Source organism: Pseudochaenichthys georgianus, chromosome 5 (assembly GCF_902827115.2).
Source record: "Pseudochaenichthys georgianus chromosome 5, fPseGeo1.2, whole genome shotgun sequence".
NCBI lineage: Eukaryota > Metazoa > Chordata > Actinopteri > Perciformes > Channichthyidae > Pseudochaenichthys > Pseudochaenichthys georgianus.
The window spans coordinates 10,453,337-10,472,333 of record NC_047507.1 but is presented as its reverse complement, the minus strand read 5'-3'; the positions used below and the strand labels follow the sequence as shown (position 1 = coordinate 10,472,333).

The window sequence follows — 18,997 nt, the reverse complement described above, 5'->3', positions numbered from 1 at the left end:
GATCAATGCAAGGTAGTCATTTAATATGGAGAGTTCCCACTCAAGTCTGTGGATTTCACCGATGGTTTTATATTTACCTGTGACCCGAGGTGAGGTAATGAGTATCTTCTCCGACTGCGCGGACATGACTCAATGAATAGCTCAAAATGAAGACAGATTGCACCAAAGGGGATCTCTCAGGGGAAGAACATACTTTATCCTGAGTGTCCTTAACAGCCGTTTCCTCTGGTTCATAATGTGTCGCTTTATCTAGATCCCAATGTAACCGTACTTCCACTGCAGGAAGCGTTTTTTCTTAAGAATCAACACATCTTATTAATAATTCAAAGAGGATGCCTCCCCTAGGCAAATGGGTGAGCTGGAAAACCAACACACAAACCTACAAGTCTTGCTGACATGACACCAGCGGCGGTGGTCAAGGGGACTTCAACATTAATGCAGAGAACTATTTCCCTCTGGCTTTCTACAAGGCGTCCTGCTTCTCTAGCTGCTGCAGAGCGAGATAATGCTTGTCTGTCTGTCTCCATTCATGGCATATTAATACTGTTTCTATGTCTTGAGAAGGGAGGGGGCGTGGGGCAACAGGAATACTGTGAATGCTTCTCTTCACGGGGAGACTGAAGTAGGCCTAACCCAGGGCCGTGAGGACTCCTGCCCCGAAACAGACCACAGATTATACGTCCCCGGAGCCACAATCCTCTGGACTTCCCTTTCTGAGGGATACTGCTCCCCGCTGCTGTGGTTTGTGTTCCTGTTGGCTTCATTCACGGGCTGGTGAGTTGATGAAAAGACGGAGAGAAGCCGGGGATTACTATTTTGGCTACATCACAGAGGCGATAGTGACCGCTGTGTCTGTTATTAAGCCTGTAATGATGATTCGGTTCCATCAGGCTGGAGGGATGAAGAAAACTCACTTGTTTCAGAGAGTGAAAGTGGTGAGTCAGTGGAGCCCTGCGTCTGCTGCTCCGTTGTGGGGTTTCTCACGGAGCATGCCAGGGGCCTCTCAAGCTTTCCCACATTGGACACAGAGGATGTGGAGGCGCAAAGCATGGCCTGCCCACAGAAGCCACTGTGACCTTGAAGCGTGGTGTGAGGCCAAACGGGCATCTCGAGAGCCACGACAAAACCTGATTCACTTCTGCTTTAAGAAACATTAGCAACAAAACTGAGTTCTACATCCAGCATGCAGATACGGCTTGCTATCAAACCGGTGGTACTGAGCAGAGGGTTTTAGTGTCATGGTCAAATACCCAGAGATGTATTAATTACACTTTTATTCTGACACTTTTAGACTTTGAGTGCTTAGTAGAACTGCTGGTGTTTATTCCACCTTTAACAATTACAAAGTGTGTCTAATGAAATGTAAACAACTACTAAAGCTTAATTCAAAGGGAGTGTGAATATCCTTAATAGTAGCATAACTAACTGGGGCTGCCCGGTAGGAAGGAGATACGTGTAAACTCTGTGGAATGTCACAATAGCCGAGTTATATTAAAGTGTACTTAGTTCTGCCTCTCTGCTGCTTTCTGTCAAATCAAATTGCTTATTCAATTGATGGAAAAAAGAGTTTTAAAATTATTCTGAGCAATCGTTTATTGTAATGTAAACATTGAAGCATAAAGAAAATGAACCGGTAAAAATGTGATGTGGGTATTTCATTCCTTTATGTTTGAATAAGCTGTTGGGTAGTGCTGAGATTTGTTCATGTCAAACTTATAAAAGTATGAAAAGTAAGCAACAGGCAGAATATATGGTTTATGGAGTGAAAGCAGCATTATATATTAGGTCGATTAGGTTCATTCCCCTGCCACAGTTTATATCTTTACTTGATTCGTTTAGGTCCTGTAACAATGGGAACCCAAAGTCAAGGTTCTCATATCAGAAGTGACCACCCAGTCCCCCCTCTTCCTCTGGAAGATAAGAAGAAGCCCATCCAAGATGAAGAGGCAACTGTCGTGAGAACGCGTCTCCAAAGTCCTCCACGCCCGTCTTTAGCTGGTGCGTTCAAAGACTGTAGGATTGCAACACGCTCTTCGGACACTTTTCCCCCCACAGTGGGGCAAGAAGGCCGATGCCAAGGGCAAATCTAAATATGTATAACTTTGCCTCTCAACTGGTTTTGAACGTGACCTGGATTTGACCTCGGACAATAAGGCACTGTTTTAAAAAGTGCATCAATATTTTTATCTGGGTGGAAAAACTGATTGAAATACAAAAACATGATGTGATTGAAAGTGTCATTTTGTTCATAACTCCTGCTTGTATTTCAGCCAAAACCACACATCCATTACTTAGGGCCATTATCTCATATCCTTGTGGCAGAAAAGCCCCCCCCCCCTCCCACTAAAATAAAGTGGCAAGAGCCGTGAGTTTAAAAAAGGACCTGGATCAGATGTGAGCTCCAGATCACAAGAACCTCACACATCTAAAATATTTAAAATCCCACCATGTCTTTGAAGCAAACGGAAATTAAATAAAGTATTATGAATATCTATCACAGCCACGGTTAACCAGAAACATCAATCATCCCACGTCAGGAGGATGTAAAACAAATGTTTACTCGGTAGTTTGAAGGGATTTCATAATTACAACTCCGCATCTGGGAAGAACAAAGCGGGGTGACTGATGATGAAGTCGACAGAATCAGTTGAGATTTTTCTATGAGAGGCGAGTCGTCAAACAGGTTAATTTCCTGGATTGTGCAATAGATGTCATGGAGGCCAAACGACATATAACATGTAGTTGAAATCAGGCTCCATAATGCCCCATAATCCTCTAAAATGCAGCTGTGTTGATCCTGTTAGGGGCAGAATTACAGTGCTCTTCCACGGGAAAATACGTCGGCCAACAGGTGGAAACTAAAATATATGTCTCTACCGCCCCACCCAAAACGCCAACTCATAATATTGTGTGTCAGCACTCGGAAATTGTGAAATTTCAAAAAAAAACTCCCACCCATCAAAACTATACTTCATTTCAAGCTATTCTTATTTTTGGAAACTAGGCCGATCATGAAAGTGTGGCGTTCGGATCACTCAGGCTCCTCTGCTAAAACACTTTCCAGATCCCAAGACAGAAATAACTCCTTTCTCTTAAAATAGGCTGACGATATGGACAGAGCGAGCAGGGTGATAACAGCTCTGCCTTTTTTCTTATCTCAATGTAACTTTTTGGAGCTGTGGCTGTTCGTCAACCAGAGATGGTTCAACGGCATTCTGGGAAACGTGTCCAGGCCTGACAAGCAGAGGTCAAGGCAGGCCTGCTGGCGCACAGAGAGCGGTGGCGTTGAGGTTTCGCAGGAGGTGCAGCTTGAGTTTTGCACTTCGATGGTCCTGAACATGACACGGCCACCTCGCTGAAGTGGAAAAGTGTGTTGTGGAAAGGCACAGAGACGAGAGCTGGTGGATATGTGCTGCAGCTTGGTGAATGGGTCCAAACGCGATGAGTCAAGCTCCAGGCAGACATAGCAAAGCCTTTGTCAGACACATCAAGCCGCGCTCTGCCATGCCTCCTCTAGATGGATGATGCTCTGACACTTCTTCTTTCCAGGTGCAACGTTTTTGTAGTTGATACTTGGCTCAAATGGGCAGGCAGCTCAGTCCATAGGGACATGGCTTGGGAACCAAGTAGGGAGTGTGGACTGGTACTGGGAGAGATGCCAGTTTGCCTTCTGGACACTGCAGAAGTGCCCTTGAGCAAGCCTACAGATCCTAACACCACTCCCCAAGGTTTATATACAATAAATCACCAACCTCTTCATACTAGAATGGGTTAAATGCAGAGTTTTATTTCACTGTTCATTTATGACAGTTAAATGTTGATTCAGCTGCCAAAATGAAGCAGTTCATGAGGAATTCATCCTACTTTATTGACCTAATTGTCATCATTTCCAATGACAACCAAGCCATTAAAATGAAATTAAAGCTGATGCCCAATAGGTAAAAACTATGTAATAGAAAGAAAACCTACCACAATATTGTAATGGTATGCTCGGTTACACCCAACATGCAGAAGGAGAAAAGAACATTAATCATTACAAACAACTTTGGGAGGGAGACTCTTCAGAGGGAGAGAGACTCCATGTCAGAGTGCAGAAGAAGAAGAAGAAGAAACATAAAGCAGCCGCTGTGATTTGACAGAGCATACATGTTAATGTTAGGCCGACCTAATTCCTGTTGTGAAGCCCCCCTCCTGCTCCCAACCCCACCAGCCTGCTCCCCACCCTCTCTGGACGTGTAATAACAAAGCGTTGATCAATAAAGTGTACTTTCCAGTGAGGCAGGACAAACCTGGACCCCCTCTTTGTTCCACTGCCAGCGCAAACATCATCCGTGTTGGCTCAAGCCTAGTAACAACCTCTGACTTCTTCTCTAATGTTGTCGCACTCATCACCAAGCCCCCTTTTCTTGAGAGCCCCTTCGCCCAAAAAAAAGAAAAAAATCCCTCCCTGCCTCCAAGCTACTTCTGAAATGTTCAAGCGTCACAAAGAGGTTTACAAGTATTAAACACAGCCGTAATCATTACCTAAGCTGCAGGTTTATCTCCACTGTGATACAGGCATCATGTAATGTATCCTGCTGTGAGGCTAAACTCGGGGGACAAAGTGCTTGTTTGTGGGTGACACAATTGTTACAGCTATAGGAAACATGCTGCTACAGCTACATTGTAACAAGTGTGATTCGGGCTTTTTGCAAAACAAGAAAACTCACCACAACTCCTGTAGCGCCCAGAGGAAACCCGAGGAGGGGGTTAAAAAAAAAAACAGCAAAGCCAAGTAGGAATGTATCCTTTCTTTCTCTTCCACGTTTTTTTCAACCCCGGCCCCTGTCTCCACACCCCAGGAACCAGAGTGTGAGCGGGGTGGGGGGACCTGGGTGATAGCAGAGCACGATCTGGGACGCACAGCCAACACTTCGCACTCAGTTTATCCGATAAATCCTCCAGGAAAGGACGGCAGCCCCACGAAAAAAGTCCTCGATTCGACCTAACTTCTCGTCCCTGCGGAGTGTTACTTTCTTGGCCTTCCTGGGTGTTGAATCCCACGGTTTATCCGCTGTATCCGGGCGCGTCGGCCGACTATTCTAGTCCGCCATGTTGTGTGTCTGTCTGCATAGGAAGGAAGAATGGGAAGCGAGCAGCAAATTCCCAGGCCAGCCCCGTCTCTTCTGCTCCTGATCCCGCAGCCCGCAGCGCCCCCTGCTGGCCGGGCCGGAGCTCACACACTGACACTGCAGAGGGCTAATAAACAAAAAGAAATGTTGTTTCTTTAAAGGTCACCTATTATGCAAAATCCACTTTTTCATGTATTTTATACATACACATGTGTCTCCTCTGTGTAAAGAGATTCTGAAAGTGTCAGGAAAAAAGATTCGCTCACTCTTTGTCCTGATCCATTTATAGAAAAACCTGAAATGTGTTTTAGGCTTGTGTAACCATTAGCCAATTACCAACCAAGGTAACCCCCCCCCCCCCCTTATCACCTGAATCTCCTCCAAGAGCACCATGAGTTCTTTTTAACCAAATATCTCTCAGGGGGCGTGGGGAGTGGCTCCTTATTTTCATCTAAAGTAAAAGACAGAGAATCAGCACTTTTGAAACAGAGGGTTTTATGGGATGCTACAATGCATGATCTGCATTTGTATATATCTGAGACCTATATATTATGCCTATTATATATTGATGAAAAACAGTATAATTGGGGACCTTTAATAAGATTGTCTTTATTGTTTTCTGAATCTGACAGTGGTGGAAGATGTTTTCGGATGCTTTAATTGAGTAAAAGTAACAATACATTATTGTCATAATACACGAATAAGCATGGAATGTAAATACTCATGTAAAGTACAAGTACTTCAAAATTGTACTCAAGTACAGTACTTGAGTAAATGTACTTCTGGAATCTGACACATTTAAATAGTATGTTGATGTTCATTAATACAGTATATGTTCTACTGGGTGGATGGATAAGTGAGGGACAGTGACATGACATGTTTTAAAAGTGGAGTGTGGTCCATAGTAACAATGTGTGACATTTAAAAATAAACGATGACAGCTGAAGGTTTTTATAAAGTTTGTTGCGAACAAAAATGATCAGGTTCAGAAATAAAGACCAAGTTACTCCGAAAAAGGGTTATCAGACAACTGAAAATATAACAGCGCATTAATAAAACATATTGTTGGTTTAATAATTAAAATGAAGTGATACATCTAATATAAATCTTTATGCTTTAGCTATTTATATTGAGCTTGGTATAACATTTAAGCTTTGAAATTAAATACATTTTTAATATGTAACTAACAGTTACCATTTACAGATGTATTCAGTTATATTTTTGTAATTGTTTTATCAAAATTCAACACACTTCGTCAATAGTGAATGGGGCTTGATTTACATACAGGAAAGGTCCTTTACCTTAAAAGCCAATCGAAATAGACAATTTTAATGGGGAAGTTTTACTACCATGACAGACATTTTGTAAGCCCGTAGTACATGTTAATATCTCAATCTTTTATCATATCTAACTGAAGACCTTTGGGTATTGGATTGCTTGTTGGACAAAAAAAGCAATATTAAATCCAAACCAATTAATTAATCAAACCATGATGAAGAATAACCATTAGTTGCATCTCTAGAATATATGTACAAAGTGAAACCCTGTGCAAACATTGTGTTCAGGTTCATCTCGACATAATCATTTGTTTACAGCTCTGGATCATATTTCAGCCTGCACAAAGCAAGTCTTTTTTATAAATGCTGCAGTCCACCTGCGTGCATGTTTGGAAACAGAGATATGGCTTAGATATGGGCTCCTTATGCTGCGTGCTAAGTGAGCCACAACAAGCCACCACGATTAACGTAAACTACATCAGCCTTTTATTTACATTCACGCAAAGATTTTGCACACATGATGTTATATCTCTTTTATTATACATAACTCATCATAAATGAAGAAGCAATAGAGCTACAACCTGAAGTAAATAAATAATGTACACCATGTGTTGACCACTGGTTAATGTCCCGACATAAAACCATTAAGAAAAATAGTAGAGCATCTTGCCAGAGAACAGTATATTAAGGATAAGGAACATGACTTGTGCGCGTAAAAGAAAAAAAAGTTCATCCCACATATTGCATTAGATGTCATGGCTAATATGCTACACGCAAAATACAGATTCTTGATGTTATAGCTGCACATTTCACCTGCATTTCACGGTGTTTAATATGGAACATGTGGGTTAACTGTTCCTGGAAAAAACTGTGTGCGTAGATCAGCCAAAAGAGGAGTTTAACAGGATGTAAATAAAAAGCCTTGTGTGCGTCTCAGCAGCTGACAGATTAGCCAACACAGCGCTTTACACTGCCATGTTAGCAATGACAGCCCTGGTGAACTCGTCGCTCGAGGCGTAGCCCCCCAGGTCCCCGGTGCGCACCTGTTGCAAACATAAAGACACTTTGTTACTATATGCACAGCTGCAGAAACACATGTCCACATACAGCGTCACCGCCTGCCTGTTAGAGAGCCTTTAAAAACGGCACCCAAGAGGACTGCTTTTAGAAATCAGCAGTATCGCCCATGAGATTATTTATTTTCTCATATTTTTATCATTAGCATCAATTGAGGCTAAGAATCTACATATATCAGTCGCTTAAATTACATCATTAAATCAGATGAAGTATTAATGTTCAGAAACAGTTGTCCATGGTCCAACATGCAACCATTCTTATTAATTAGTATTCAACCATAGTTATGTCATTCAAGGTCCAAAAGTGTTATTTAATCACACTTTTAACAAGCTTTAATATGCAGGCATGACATCTCCTTAAAGGATTATTAAACAAAATGGGCACCAAAAATAAAAAAGGACAAGACGACGCTGTTAACACTAGTGGTAGTATACATGATTCAAAAAGCAGACACATTTGAGTGCACCCAAATTCAAATAAAGAGTGCAGTGAGTAATACGTTATCTTTTATTGTTTTGAAATCTTGGCACATTTTGACAAAAACATGGACCGCTGGTGAGGTAGAGCAGCGTTTAAATGTCTTACAGCTTGACTGGCATCAACCATCTGATACAAAACGTGTTTATTATGAACCTTGGAGATAATGTTTAAATAAAACTGATTGAGAACAAAAAAATTAAATTAAGCAAATAATCTTCAGTATATTTCATTTTGAATTCAGGACTGGCTTTCCGGGCACTGTGGCCGTCACACAGAGGTTTTCTTTAGCTATTAACCTGTACAATTATAACAATACCTCTAATTTTTAACAATACCTAAACGTTTGTTGAAAGTCAATGAAGTAGTACCTGAAAGTACTGTCTTTTTTGTTTAATTGATGTTAACATAGCAATTGTATTATTAATCTTAAGGTAAAACACATGTGACGGGTTTGGCCTTGCCTAACAGTAACTTACTAAACCAAAATGTAGATGTTAGTTTACAGCAATGCAATGTTAGAACAGAGTTTTATTGAAAACACGAAGACATTTGTGAGTCAGAAATGTCACAGTATAAGTGGGTCACGATGCAGGACTGTTGTCATTCTGGTCACAGCGGATACTAGGAGAACATGTGATAAAACTAAGGTACTTCGGTGACGAAAATAAAGATTAGTCGATATAATCTGTAGATAAAGGCAGCCGGGTTGACCGTTTCTAACAATGTATGATAGTGGAGAGGTAGGCTGAAATGGCTGACGCAACAAGGACAAAACAACTCAGAAGAATGTAAACATGAACATAATTATATAGATATAATGATCCAAATCCATGAGAGGAAGCCTCATGAGCTGCAAACACAGTTTAATCCTCGTACAGTATGATGCTCCTGGTGTTTGTCAAAAACTGAGAGACACTACGTCACGTCAGAGGGGAGGCGAGTCTTTACATGCGTCTACTTCATGTTAAGAGCAATGTCCAGATTTAGGGAAGCAGTGTGACGATGCATCTTATCGAACAGGTCGGTGACGCAGGTTTTCCGTAACAACACGCACAAAGTCGCTAGTGGTGGCGTAACCGCCAAGGTCTCGGGTCCGGACCTGGGACGTGCAAGTGCGCACACAAAGATGGACAGACACAGGGTAGTGGGGCAGAAGGAGAGGGAATTAAAGGATAGGGCAGAGGGAGAGGAAGGGCACTTCAGACAACGTGCAGGCAAACTCTGCCTTCAAACGACAAACAACTTCTCACAATCACAATGTTTCCTCAAATATAATGCCATTCAAATAACTGCTTTTACAAACTTTTTAAGAAGAACGATGAAGTTATTGCTGAAATGCGATTTAGAGCCGATTGACCAAGCGATAAATCGGAGAGACTAAGGTTTACGGATGTCATGCTGGCGTTTGTTACAGGTTAGAGTCACGGAGGAGCAAGAGCAACAGGCAGAGAGGAGTTGTTGGTAATTCAGGGCATCAGAAAAGAGCTCAAATAAGACGAGTTATCAAAGGCTCTCTAACATGCTGACTCATAGCTCGCAGGTTATTAAATGGAGTCATATGTGGGTCAAGAACTGCTAAAATTACACTTCAAGTGTTATTTCTGGTATTCGCCAGATTTTTTAGGATTTAGACCTTTTTTTTTTTGTTTAATCCCAGAGGGGAAGTTCTGTCCTTTATTTTCTAACTCAAGGACCACTTGGCAGTGCCTAGGACACATCCTATCAGGCCACACCATGTATAATAAGAACTGGATACAGCGTCGGAGGCGGGGTCTCCTTCGCTCCTATGAGAGCTGCTCATTGGCGCATGAAGACAAAATGGCCCAACTTTTGAGAGCGAAACGTCAGAGAGATTACCCATCATGCCTGGCTGTCAGAGCAGAATAACCTGTATGTGCGCTCCCAGAGCATGCACCCCTTAAGCCCCGCCCCCGAGCTCCCACTCTCGGCTCAGTAGAATGAATGGAGACAGAAAATAAATCTAGATTCGGCTTTTAGTGCATTTTACAATTTTAAGGACCGAATGATTCTAATAATTATATTTCACTGTTTATTTTCCTAAGCCCCTGCAGCTTTAATAACAGAAATATGAGATTACAGTTATTGACCCACAAATCTGATAAGCAACATCATCTTTAAGAAACACATTCTGAGGGTAAAGAAGGTTGTTATCTTCACATTTCTGAAGAAGAAGGACATCTTTTAATTTGCACTCTCATTCTCTGTTAATAGTGTTAGTTTTATCATAGCAGGTGTGTGTCTCTCTCACTCACACACACACACGCACACTAACTTACCTTGCCCTGCTTGATGACCCTCTTGACAGCATCCGACACCATATTGGAGTGATATTCCAGGCTGCATTAAAAAAAACAGGGACAAAGAGGGAGGTTTGTTGTTTGTTGTCAACATTCAGACCTCGAGTCACACCGAGGGTAAGCCATTCATTTAGGAATCATTGGAGTAATATTTGTTGACACCATCTTTTAATCCTGACAGCATTAAAAGTGTTGCTGTTGTTACTTTTAATAAGCCTGTCCAATTATTTATGCATTCAATTATTGGATGGCATTTGTACCGCTTCTCATCACCACGAAAAACTCATAGTTCAGTAACATCACAATAGAAAGTCTGCAATACTAAACGTTGGCATAGAATGCTTTGGTAATGTGAAGAAACGCAGGCCTAGAGGAAGGGGCTGGGATTTATTTAGTTGGATAATTAATCTCGCTAACCTTTGCTTGCTGGTTTTTCTCAAGCTTCTAGAGAGCAGTGCAACCCGACCTGATTAGGCGGAAGCGCTCCCCTCTGCCTCACATACGGCTCAGATTTTCGGTGAGTTAAAATGATTTCAACTTTGACCTTGTTTGTCGCTGACCTTTGACGCGCAGCCAATAAGATGACAGCTGGATGTCGGAGCACAAGCTAACAAGGGAGGAAACTACAGAAATTAAACTAGCGGTTTAAGCCAGTTGTGTATCATGAGAAGGCAGCTTAAGGCTTGAATGTGGACCAGGGCCGAGGACTAGGAGGTGTGGTGTGAAATGTGTTGTGCTTCATGTGCAACATAAACATTTGACTCACTTGAGGTGCCTGAGCATGTTGGCAGCACTGAGCAGCATGGCTGTGGGGTTAGCAATGTTCCTTCCTACAGCCTGTGCAAAGGGGTGGCGCGCGCCCTGAAAGAAAACAGACAGACACAAGACGTCTCCATCACCAAGTGAAACAGAAAGGTTGAGTTGAACCAATAGTTAGACTATGTCTAACTACAACAATACCATTTACTGCCATGCATTCTCATTTAACGTATGCATCACATTAAAAAACAATATGCATTTTGAAACTTACGGTCTCAAACACAGCATACTCTCCACTGTAGCTTTCTCCAGGAACAACTCCCGCTCCACCAACCAGCCCCGCTGCCAGGTTATCAATGATGTTCCCATACAGGTTGGGCATCACCAGCACGTCAAACTGGTACGGGTTCTGCACCAGCTGCAGTACGGTAAGAGACGATGAGAAGTTTAAACAAGAAATTGAAAAGGGACAATTATTTAAAGTTATTTATTAAGTTGGAGGAATTCATTGAGAGGCTGTATGTACCTGCATGCAACAGTTATCAATGATTATGGTCTCAAATTTGATTTTGGGGTACAGCTCTGCAATCTCAGCACAGCACTGCAGAAACAGGCCATCCGCTAGTTTCCTGTAATAAGACAAGAGGACAAATCAATTAGATTTTAGGAACAAATAAAGGAATAGGATTGTTTTTCTGAAGCAAACGGAGCTGTGCTGAACTCTTACATGATGTTGGCCTTGTGAACAGCGGTGACCTTGCTACGTCCCTTCTTGGTGGCGTAATCGAAGGCGAACTTGGCAATGCGCCGAGACTTCACTCTGGTGATGATCTTCAAGCATTCGATCACACCCGGCACACTCTGCGAAGCAAGGAGAGGGTACCCACATTTTAATACAGCCATTCTTATTCAAGCTTTGAAACAACAAGTTCATGAGAACTCTTTAGTTCTGATGAACTAAGTACAGATCGCGTTCACACCGGAATAAGTCCCTGGGGGAGGATTAGGCAAATAAAGCCACTGACGTCACTTCTTCTGCTTTGGGTTTACTGGCAGGCCGCAAACCACTTCACGGCGTATACTGCCACCCGAAGTCCCCGGCCGGAAGTCCCCGGAGTTAGGGACTGGCAGCAGCTTCTACTGAAGCCTTCCGAGTAAGTCGCCAGAACGCTGACACCTCCTCATCTCCACCGCTTGTTTTCTTTTGTCTCTCTGCGTTTCTGCGCTGGGCTAATGCTAATAATGCTAATGCTAGGATAATAAAATGGCAGCTTCACAAAACGTTTTGTGAGTTTTACGGGGCGTGGTTTGCAATCCGCCCAGCCAATCAGACATAGGAACTACCTGTACTCTGGCAAGGACGGAAAAGGAGGTAAAAAAGGTTCTCATTAACTCATTTTAGTTCCGGCTCTTTTTGGTGTGAACGCGACATTTCGGAACTAAAGTGGGAAAAGTATGTGTGAACGCCCCTTTTACATGCATTTTTCACTTGTCCATCTCTTTTCATTTGCACAACAGATTCATTTTGATCTTAATGTACAACATGTAATGGTTGGTTTTTCCAAATGTTTTACTGCAAATAGTTTCTTTAGGCTTAAGGTGTTAAGATCTCTGTAGTGATTGCGGAAAAAAGGTAAGACCCAAATGCAGACTACAAAAAGGGAAAAGTTCTATAAACAAAAGCGAGCTTTATTTAAAAGCTGAAAAAGAAAAACTTGGCATGAATAAAAAACAATAGATAGTACAAGGTAGCAAACAACTCACAAAACTGACCGTGACCAACATGGAGGGAGACAGGAGAAACAAACAATGAACCGACGAGAAAACACAAGACTAAATACAGGGGGGTAATCACGGGACAAGAAACACCTGGGCAGGGGAGGTAGAAACACAAGGGCAACAGGTGAACACAAGAGACAATCAAACACAGGAAGGCAGACAAGAGACAGGGAGAACAGAACCACAAAACACCCATAACAAGACATACAAAACTAAAAACGTGACAAAACATCAAGATCGTGACATAAGGTCCATTAAGTGGACAAGGTGTAAGTGGTCACACTACTAACACACTCTTGAAACTGAGTATGTAGGACAGATAAAAAGTCATTATCTAAAATGACTTGAACACGATGCCCCCCCTATGAGTAGGGTTGGGTACCGAGAACCGGAACCGGTTCCAACATTTCGATTCCAACGGCATCATTTAGAAATGTGAATTTCGGTTCCGCTTTTCGATGCCTGAGGAAATGTTTCTCGCCGCTCTCCGTAGCCTACTGTATGACTGCGGCGGGGCGGGAAATGTAGCGTTGTACCTACACTTCCTACAGCGTAACCATGTTCGCCTAGGGCGCCAGATCTGTGGAGGCACTGAGCTGACAGCTCTGGGAGGAAAAAAAATTGTTTTGACCGTTGGTGCTCATCCTAATTTTCGGCCTTGATGTAACAACATTTATAATTAAGTAAATGTAACACCCTTTTTACCCCGGTTACACTTTTCATTTGCCCTGTGCGATGGGCGCTGTAAGTGATGAAAATGGGGGATGTTGGCTTATCTGGCAACCGCAGCTCACAGCCAAAGTGCGAGTGAGCGTGAGGGAGAAAGGGAGGGTGCTGTTGTTGTTATTAGCATCTGGTGCTAGCTGCTCTAACGGAAGAAGAAGATGTTTCTACAATGATGTGGGGGAGAGTCCTCTCCAGTCAGACTGAGAGGCTGATAACTACAGCTCAGTGAGGTAAAGGACTCAGTGTTTAGATAGTTCACTTTAGTCTAAGTTATCTCAGTGGGTCTCAAACGTTTTGATCACAATTTATGTAAACACATATTTCCAAGGCACTCCTTTATAATTATTGGGGTAAAACAGGTTTGAAATCATTCCAATGTATACTATAGAACAGTAAACCAGACATATCGTTTTAAACCGGAGAGATAAAAAAATATGCATAAATAAAATAGTAAAATAAGATATGAACGAACAACAAACATAAAACACGTTACATGTATTTGTTGTTGGCTATGGGTTACTGGTTATGCTCACATACTTATTTAATTATTCAAATGTAAACCGATCTTTTTCATATGGGTGTTTAGAGTTCTACCCCCTAGATCTAGTCTCTAGTAATTCTGCGTGTGCACCAGATTGAAGCATTTTACTTCAAAATGTTCAAACATTTCTTCCCGGTATGCCTGAGAAGGCAGATATGCTTGTTTTTCTCAACAAGAACTGTTCTTTAAAAGTTGGACTGTTGCACTGTTGTAGCTTCAGTGGTTCTCAGGTTACAGTTACACAGGGAGGCGTGTGGTGCAGTGGGTTGTGCGTTGGTGTTCGGATCAGGGGGTCACAGGTTCAAACCCCACTGCAGTCAGCATGTCGTTGTGTCCCTGAGACACTTCACCCCAAATTGCTCCTGTGGGGATTGCCCACAGTATCGAGTATGTTAGTCACTTTGGATAAAAGCGTCTAACAAGTAACATGTAATGTGATAGCAGTGAATATAAACAGACTGATTAATGTGAATATTACTGTAAACTAACCTGTGTAAAAGTTTCTCGAATAAATGTACCGTACTTTTCGGACTGTAAAGCGCACCTGCATATAAGCCGCAGCAGCTAAATTGTCCGTCTGCCTTGCTCTCGTTCTGTCTCTCGGTTCCACTTTTACTTTGGCGCGCTACCTGTCTCACTCTTTTCCGGCCTCCAGCTTTTCCTGCTGGAGCCCGCCGGTCATAGAGGTGGCGGGCGCGGACCGGTCATAGAGCCCATAGTGTTAAAGGTGGTTAATTTTACCTGTAAAATCCATAGATTTAGGAGGTTCCCTAGTGGCCGTTAGCTGTACAAAAAAAAAATGGGGGAAAAAGTCGCGGCTTATAGTCCGAAAAGTACGGTAATTTTGTTGGTGGAAGAAGCATGTATCATTTTTTTACCCTGCCCCTCTGACAGAGAGTCATATCTGCTGTTATACTTGTTTAATGCAGTCAAATCTCTCTGTGCTCAAGGGACAAAAAAAACAACTTATATTTTTAATTGAAACCACTGTCTTTCCTGAACTGACGGGAGGAGGAGTGTTGTTTACCTCGTGCTCCAGGGAGCTGTACTCGCCCTCGGTCTGTTCGCGGATGATGACCAGGTCCAGGTTGTTGTGGCGGGTGCTGTAGCCCGGCAGGCTGTTCACATGCACCACGTTAGCAAACAAGTCCAGCTTACGCCTGGGGAACGGGAAAAAAAGAGATATTTAAAACATATACAATCAGGAAGGAAACACATAAACACACACAAATGCCTAATTTGATTCCTAGTTTTACCTCAGTCTCATCTCATATGAAGCCAGCTCCCCTTTGAACTCCATGGGTGTGTGGATCTTTCCTGGAGCAAGAATGTGTGTTAGGTTGATTTCATTCTCTTTCAAAATCAACTGATATTTTGTAGCTGAACTATGACAGGAGACAGAAAAGCATAGCTACCTTTCATGGCCACTTTGTTGGTCTTCATGGAGGTTAAAACCTGCTCCAGCTTCTCCTCGCTGGCCATGTTCTGTACCTCACTCAGGTGAATCTCCTCAAACTCCACCGGGACATCTCCTGCCTGGGAACAAGTCAGAAAAGAAAATCCACTTCAACATAATTTCCATCACACTTATAAAGGCAGAATGATCCTAAACTGAGCAGAGTGGGAAGGAACTGTGCAATTAGGGCTCTTAATAAATAAATAAATAAATAGATAAATGGATAAATGGATGGACGGACAGACAGACAGATAAATAAACATAATATAAATTGTAGTACAATATATACATTTTTAGTTTAGCTTATTATGTACAGATAAACATGTTTATTCTATTTTACTTTTATTGGACATCTTACTTATGTTTACATAAAAGTTTTAGATTTTTTTTAACCTTTTAATCGCAAATTCTTACTTTAATTATATAAATATTTGTATTCTGATTTTATGGCAGCTGTCAAAAAAAAAATGTTCCCTGGCATAATTAAAATATTTTGATTCTGATGTTTGCAAAAACAATCTGCTACTTGTTAGTAACAAATACAATACATTTCATTGTACCCTAAACACGTCCTTGACAGCCGTCATCAGCTCAGGTCCCACTCCATCCCCTGGCAACATGGTGACCTTAAAGGTGGCATCAGCGCGGGCCGGGGGGGCCTCGGGGCCGCAGAGAGCAGCAGACACACTCAGTGGACGAGAGGCCAGCAGCTGCCACTGGGGGCCGCTCAGACCCTGAGGGGGAGAGAAGACACAGTTACTAAAACGCTGGTATACCATGAAAACAATATGATATTACCCAAACATAAAGTAATAGCTGACCCTTTAATATCTCCGGTAATAATGGTGATTACCAACTTTTTTGAGTTGGTAATCATCAACTCAAAAAAGTTGATGATTACCATCAACTTTTTGAGACCCCTACTTTAATACAAGAATGTTTTTATTTCTTTTGTTTCATTTCCTATAATCCTATCTTGACCCCTTGGATTAATCTTGAGCTATTAAATGTAAACCACTGTATGGCAGCCAATGTCAGATATCAAATTGGCCTGATTAGCCGAAAAACAGACAATCCTCGTGTCCAGTTATTGTATTCAAAGAGTGTATTGCTTTTCCAGAAAATTATATAGATCCCGATATGTACTGATATTGCAATTTAACGTTACATACTGTTATAATTTGATAAAGGGTTTTAATGACAGCGAACACTGTTAGCCACAAGTGTACCCATCTGATAAGATAACATTGAGGCTGGCAGAGATGGGTGTGACTTTTTTTTGTATCCAAACATGTTTCTGGAGGATCTTCAATAGGGAGTTGGGAACCGAAACTCGGTTCCAGATGAGAACCGATAAGAAAATGCCGGGTACCGGGTACCCATACAAAATACACAATTTTGGTTCTGCTTAACGGTTCCTAAACGCGGTAGACCCTGGATTCCACCGGGTCCGTCTGCGCCGGTGGAATACAGGGTAAGGGCGGACTGGCCGTCTGTGTGTTCTGGAGAATCACAGAACGGCCAGTCGTCAGCGGGCCATTAACGGCCGGCACCACCCTTAATTTTTCCACAGTTGCCCCGCAGCGAGGTTCCCCCCGCCCTCCCGTAGACAGTTCACGAGCTAAGTCACTTCATAACACCAAAGATGGATCGCGGTAAACGCTCTAAAGTGAGGCTCCACTACACTAAAAAAAAAAAGACAAGCTAGTTAATAGCTTGCCACAGGCATAGCTCAGTTAAAATAAAGCACAGCTATTGTGCAATACATTTGTATTGCATCTATATTTTTTATTTGTAAAAATGTCAGTTAAAGCTTAAAAGAATAAAGATATTTTTGTTATCTAAACGTTTGACCTCTTTCTTTTACAATTTTGGAATCCAAACGGGGAATCGATAAGAACCGGAATCGATAAGCAGAACCGGAATCGATACATTTCAAACGATACCCATCCCTAATCTTCAATGACAGTCAGCCATTGACCTCTGGTTTAAATGAGAGCTAAAGGGAATACATCAAATAAACACTTTACATCAGCTGTCATGTTTAAATGAGAACTGATAATCTAGGTGACAAACATCATATGACTCCCACTGACACTGAATTTGGTAAGTGAGAAAACTGGAGATGACTAAAATATTTTAAAAACCACACACATAATTTACATTATACCATGTGGTCAACAGTCATCAATGTGCTTTTCAAAACAGTTGATGATTCACTATGCAATGGTGTAAAGCACATTTACACCACTGCACAGTAGAATTTTGAGGGACTTAAGCATTCCCATGTGTTGCTTCTTTGTACTTCTACCCCACTACAACAAATAGGAAGAGTGCTTGTACTCCACTACATTTGTTCATTCCTCTAGTTAATCTGCAGATTTGGATTAATGATATTAATTTGAATCAACACTTGAATAAGACCTTAGTTACACCTGGAGTAAATCCACAAGCTACCTTGAACTATACAAAGTCATTCAAACTAGCTGCACCTTTACTATCTTTGATCAACACATTAATGCATCAATAATTATTATCAAAACATGATATATATAATTCTGAAATGGGCCAATCTGCATAATGAGTATAATTTGATGCCAATACTTTTGTACTCGTACTTAAGTAAGATTTTGAATGCAGGACTTTTACTTTTAGAAGGGTATTCCTGCTCTTTGTTAGTTTTACTTAAGTACAACATCTGAGTACTTCTTCCACCTCTGACACTATGTTCATGGAGGTTACATCTCAGGGTTAACTGGGATAGCCAAGTGACGTTAGCTTCTTTAGCTCACTGTCTCACTAGATACCGTTATACACAATGTGGATTTCATTGTTTGACAAGCCCCAGAGATGTATTTTCTTGGTGACCAGCTGACAAAACCAGGTGGAGCCACAAAACCACTTTTAATCTGAAAAGATTAACATTTTAAACGCAGTGTAAATGAAGGCGGCTCATGGTTAGCATCATGAATGACACAAGCCAGTCCGACCCTCTCTTTAACAGCTAAATAAAACGTATTTCTTGAGTTTAACTTATACAACTTCAAGTATTGCCACCGCTTTCCTACCGACTTATATGTAAAATAAGATTGTAAACATCATATGTGTGCTCACCTTGACCAATGATACCAAGCTTCCTCTCAAGGCGGACGCCATCGTTACAGTCACGCAGCAACTGAGCTTCTCCTTCGGTGGTGCCGCACTGGTAGAGCTGCAGTCTGCACACGAGTCTGCCTCCAAGTGGACAGAGGAGATGTTGCTTCACGACATTTCTGCAGACCAGAAAGCAGTTGAAAACCGGTCGTCAATTTACATGGCTTTCACGCATGCATGGATGTATATATGTAATAGATGTATAATGCTTTCACGGCCTTCAAGCATTAATATATGCTTCAAACTGAGATTAAAACGTGCAGACTTTCACTATTTATCCTATGATACAAAATAATTGATATTGAGCAACCAGTCTTGAC

The 18,997-nt window shown here is 41.8% G+C and overlaps 2 protein-coding genes across 5 annotated transcripts in view; both read right to left on the bottom strand.

The window, feature by feature from the left end:
* Nucleotides 1-5,131, bottom strand: part of ptpra (protein tyrosine phosphatase receptor type A) — a 42,506-nt gene extending 37,375 nt beyond the window's left edge. For 2 of the 3 annotated variants that reach the window (XM_034083005.2, XM_034083007.2), the window contains exon 1: nucleotides 4,710-5,131. The gene's annotated coding sequence lies outside the window, so the exon portion shown is untranslated. Of the gene's footprint in view, nucleotides 1-77; nucleotides 197-4,709 lie in introns of those variants that run through there. The other variant, XM_034083006.2, reaches the window with a different exon arrangement.
* A 1,775-nt stretch (nucleotides 5,132-6,906) lies between these two features.
* idh3b (isocitrate dehydrogenase (NAD(+)) 3 non-catalytic subunit beta) lies at nucleotides 6,907-18,760 on the bottom strand. Of its 2 annotated transcripts, none has more exons than XM_034083028.2 (11): nucleotides 18,639-18,756; nucleotides 16,085-16,258; nucleotides 15,484-15,604; nucleotides 15,325-15,385; nucleotides 15,096-15,228; nucleotides 11,750-11,883; nucleotides 11,549-11,651; nucleotides 11,294-11,440; nucleotides 11,030-11,124; nucleotides 10,243-10,303; nucleotides 6,907-7,431 (listed from the first exon to the last, which is right to left on the bottom strand). In XM_034083028.2, exons 1-11 carry the CDS (start codon nucleotides 18,678-18,680, stop codon nucleotides 7,354-7,356), a joined length of 1,149 nt encoding a protein of 382 aa, XP_033938919.1. In that variant the 5' UTR covers nucleotides 18,681-18,756; the 3' UTR covers nucleotides 6,907-7,353. The 2 variants fall into 2 exon arrangements, with proteins under 2 accessions (XP_033938919.1, XP_071059182.1); XM_071203081.1 differs by lacking the exon at nucleotides 6,907-7,431 and adding an exon at nucleotides 7,850-9,044 and having other exon boundaries at nucleotides 18,639-18,760.
* Nucleotides 18,761-18,997: the final 237 nt, after the last annotated feature.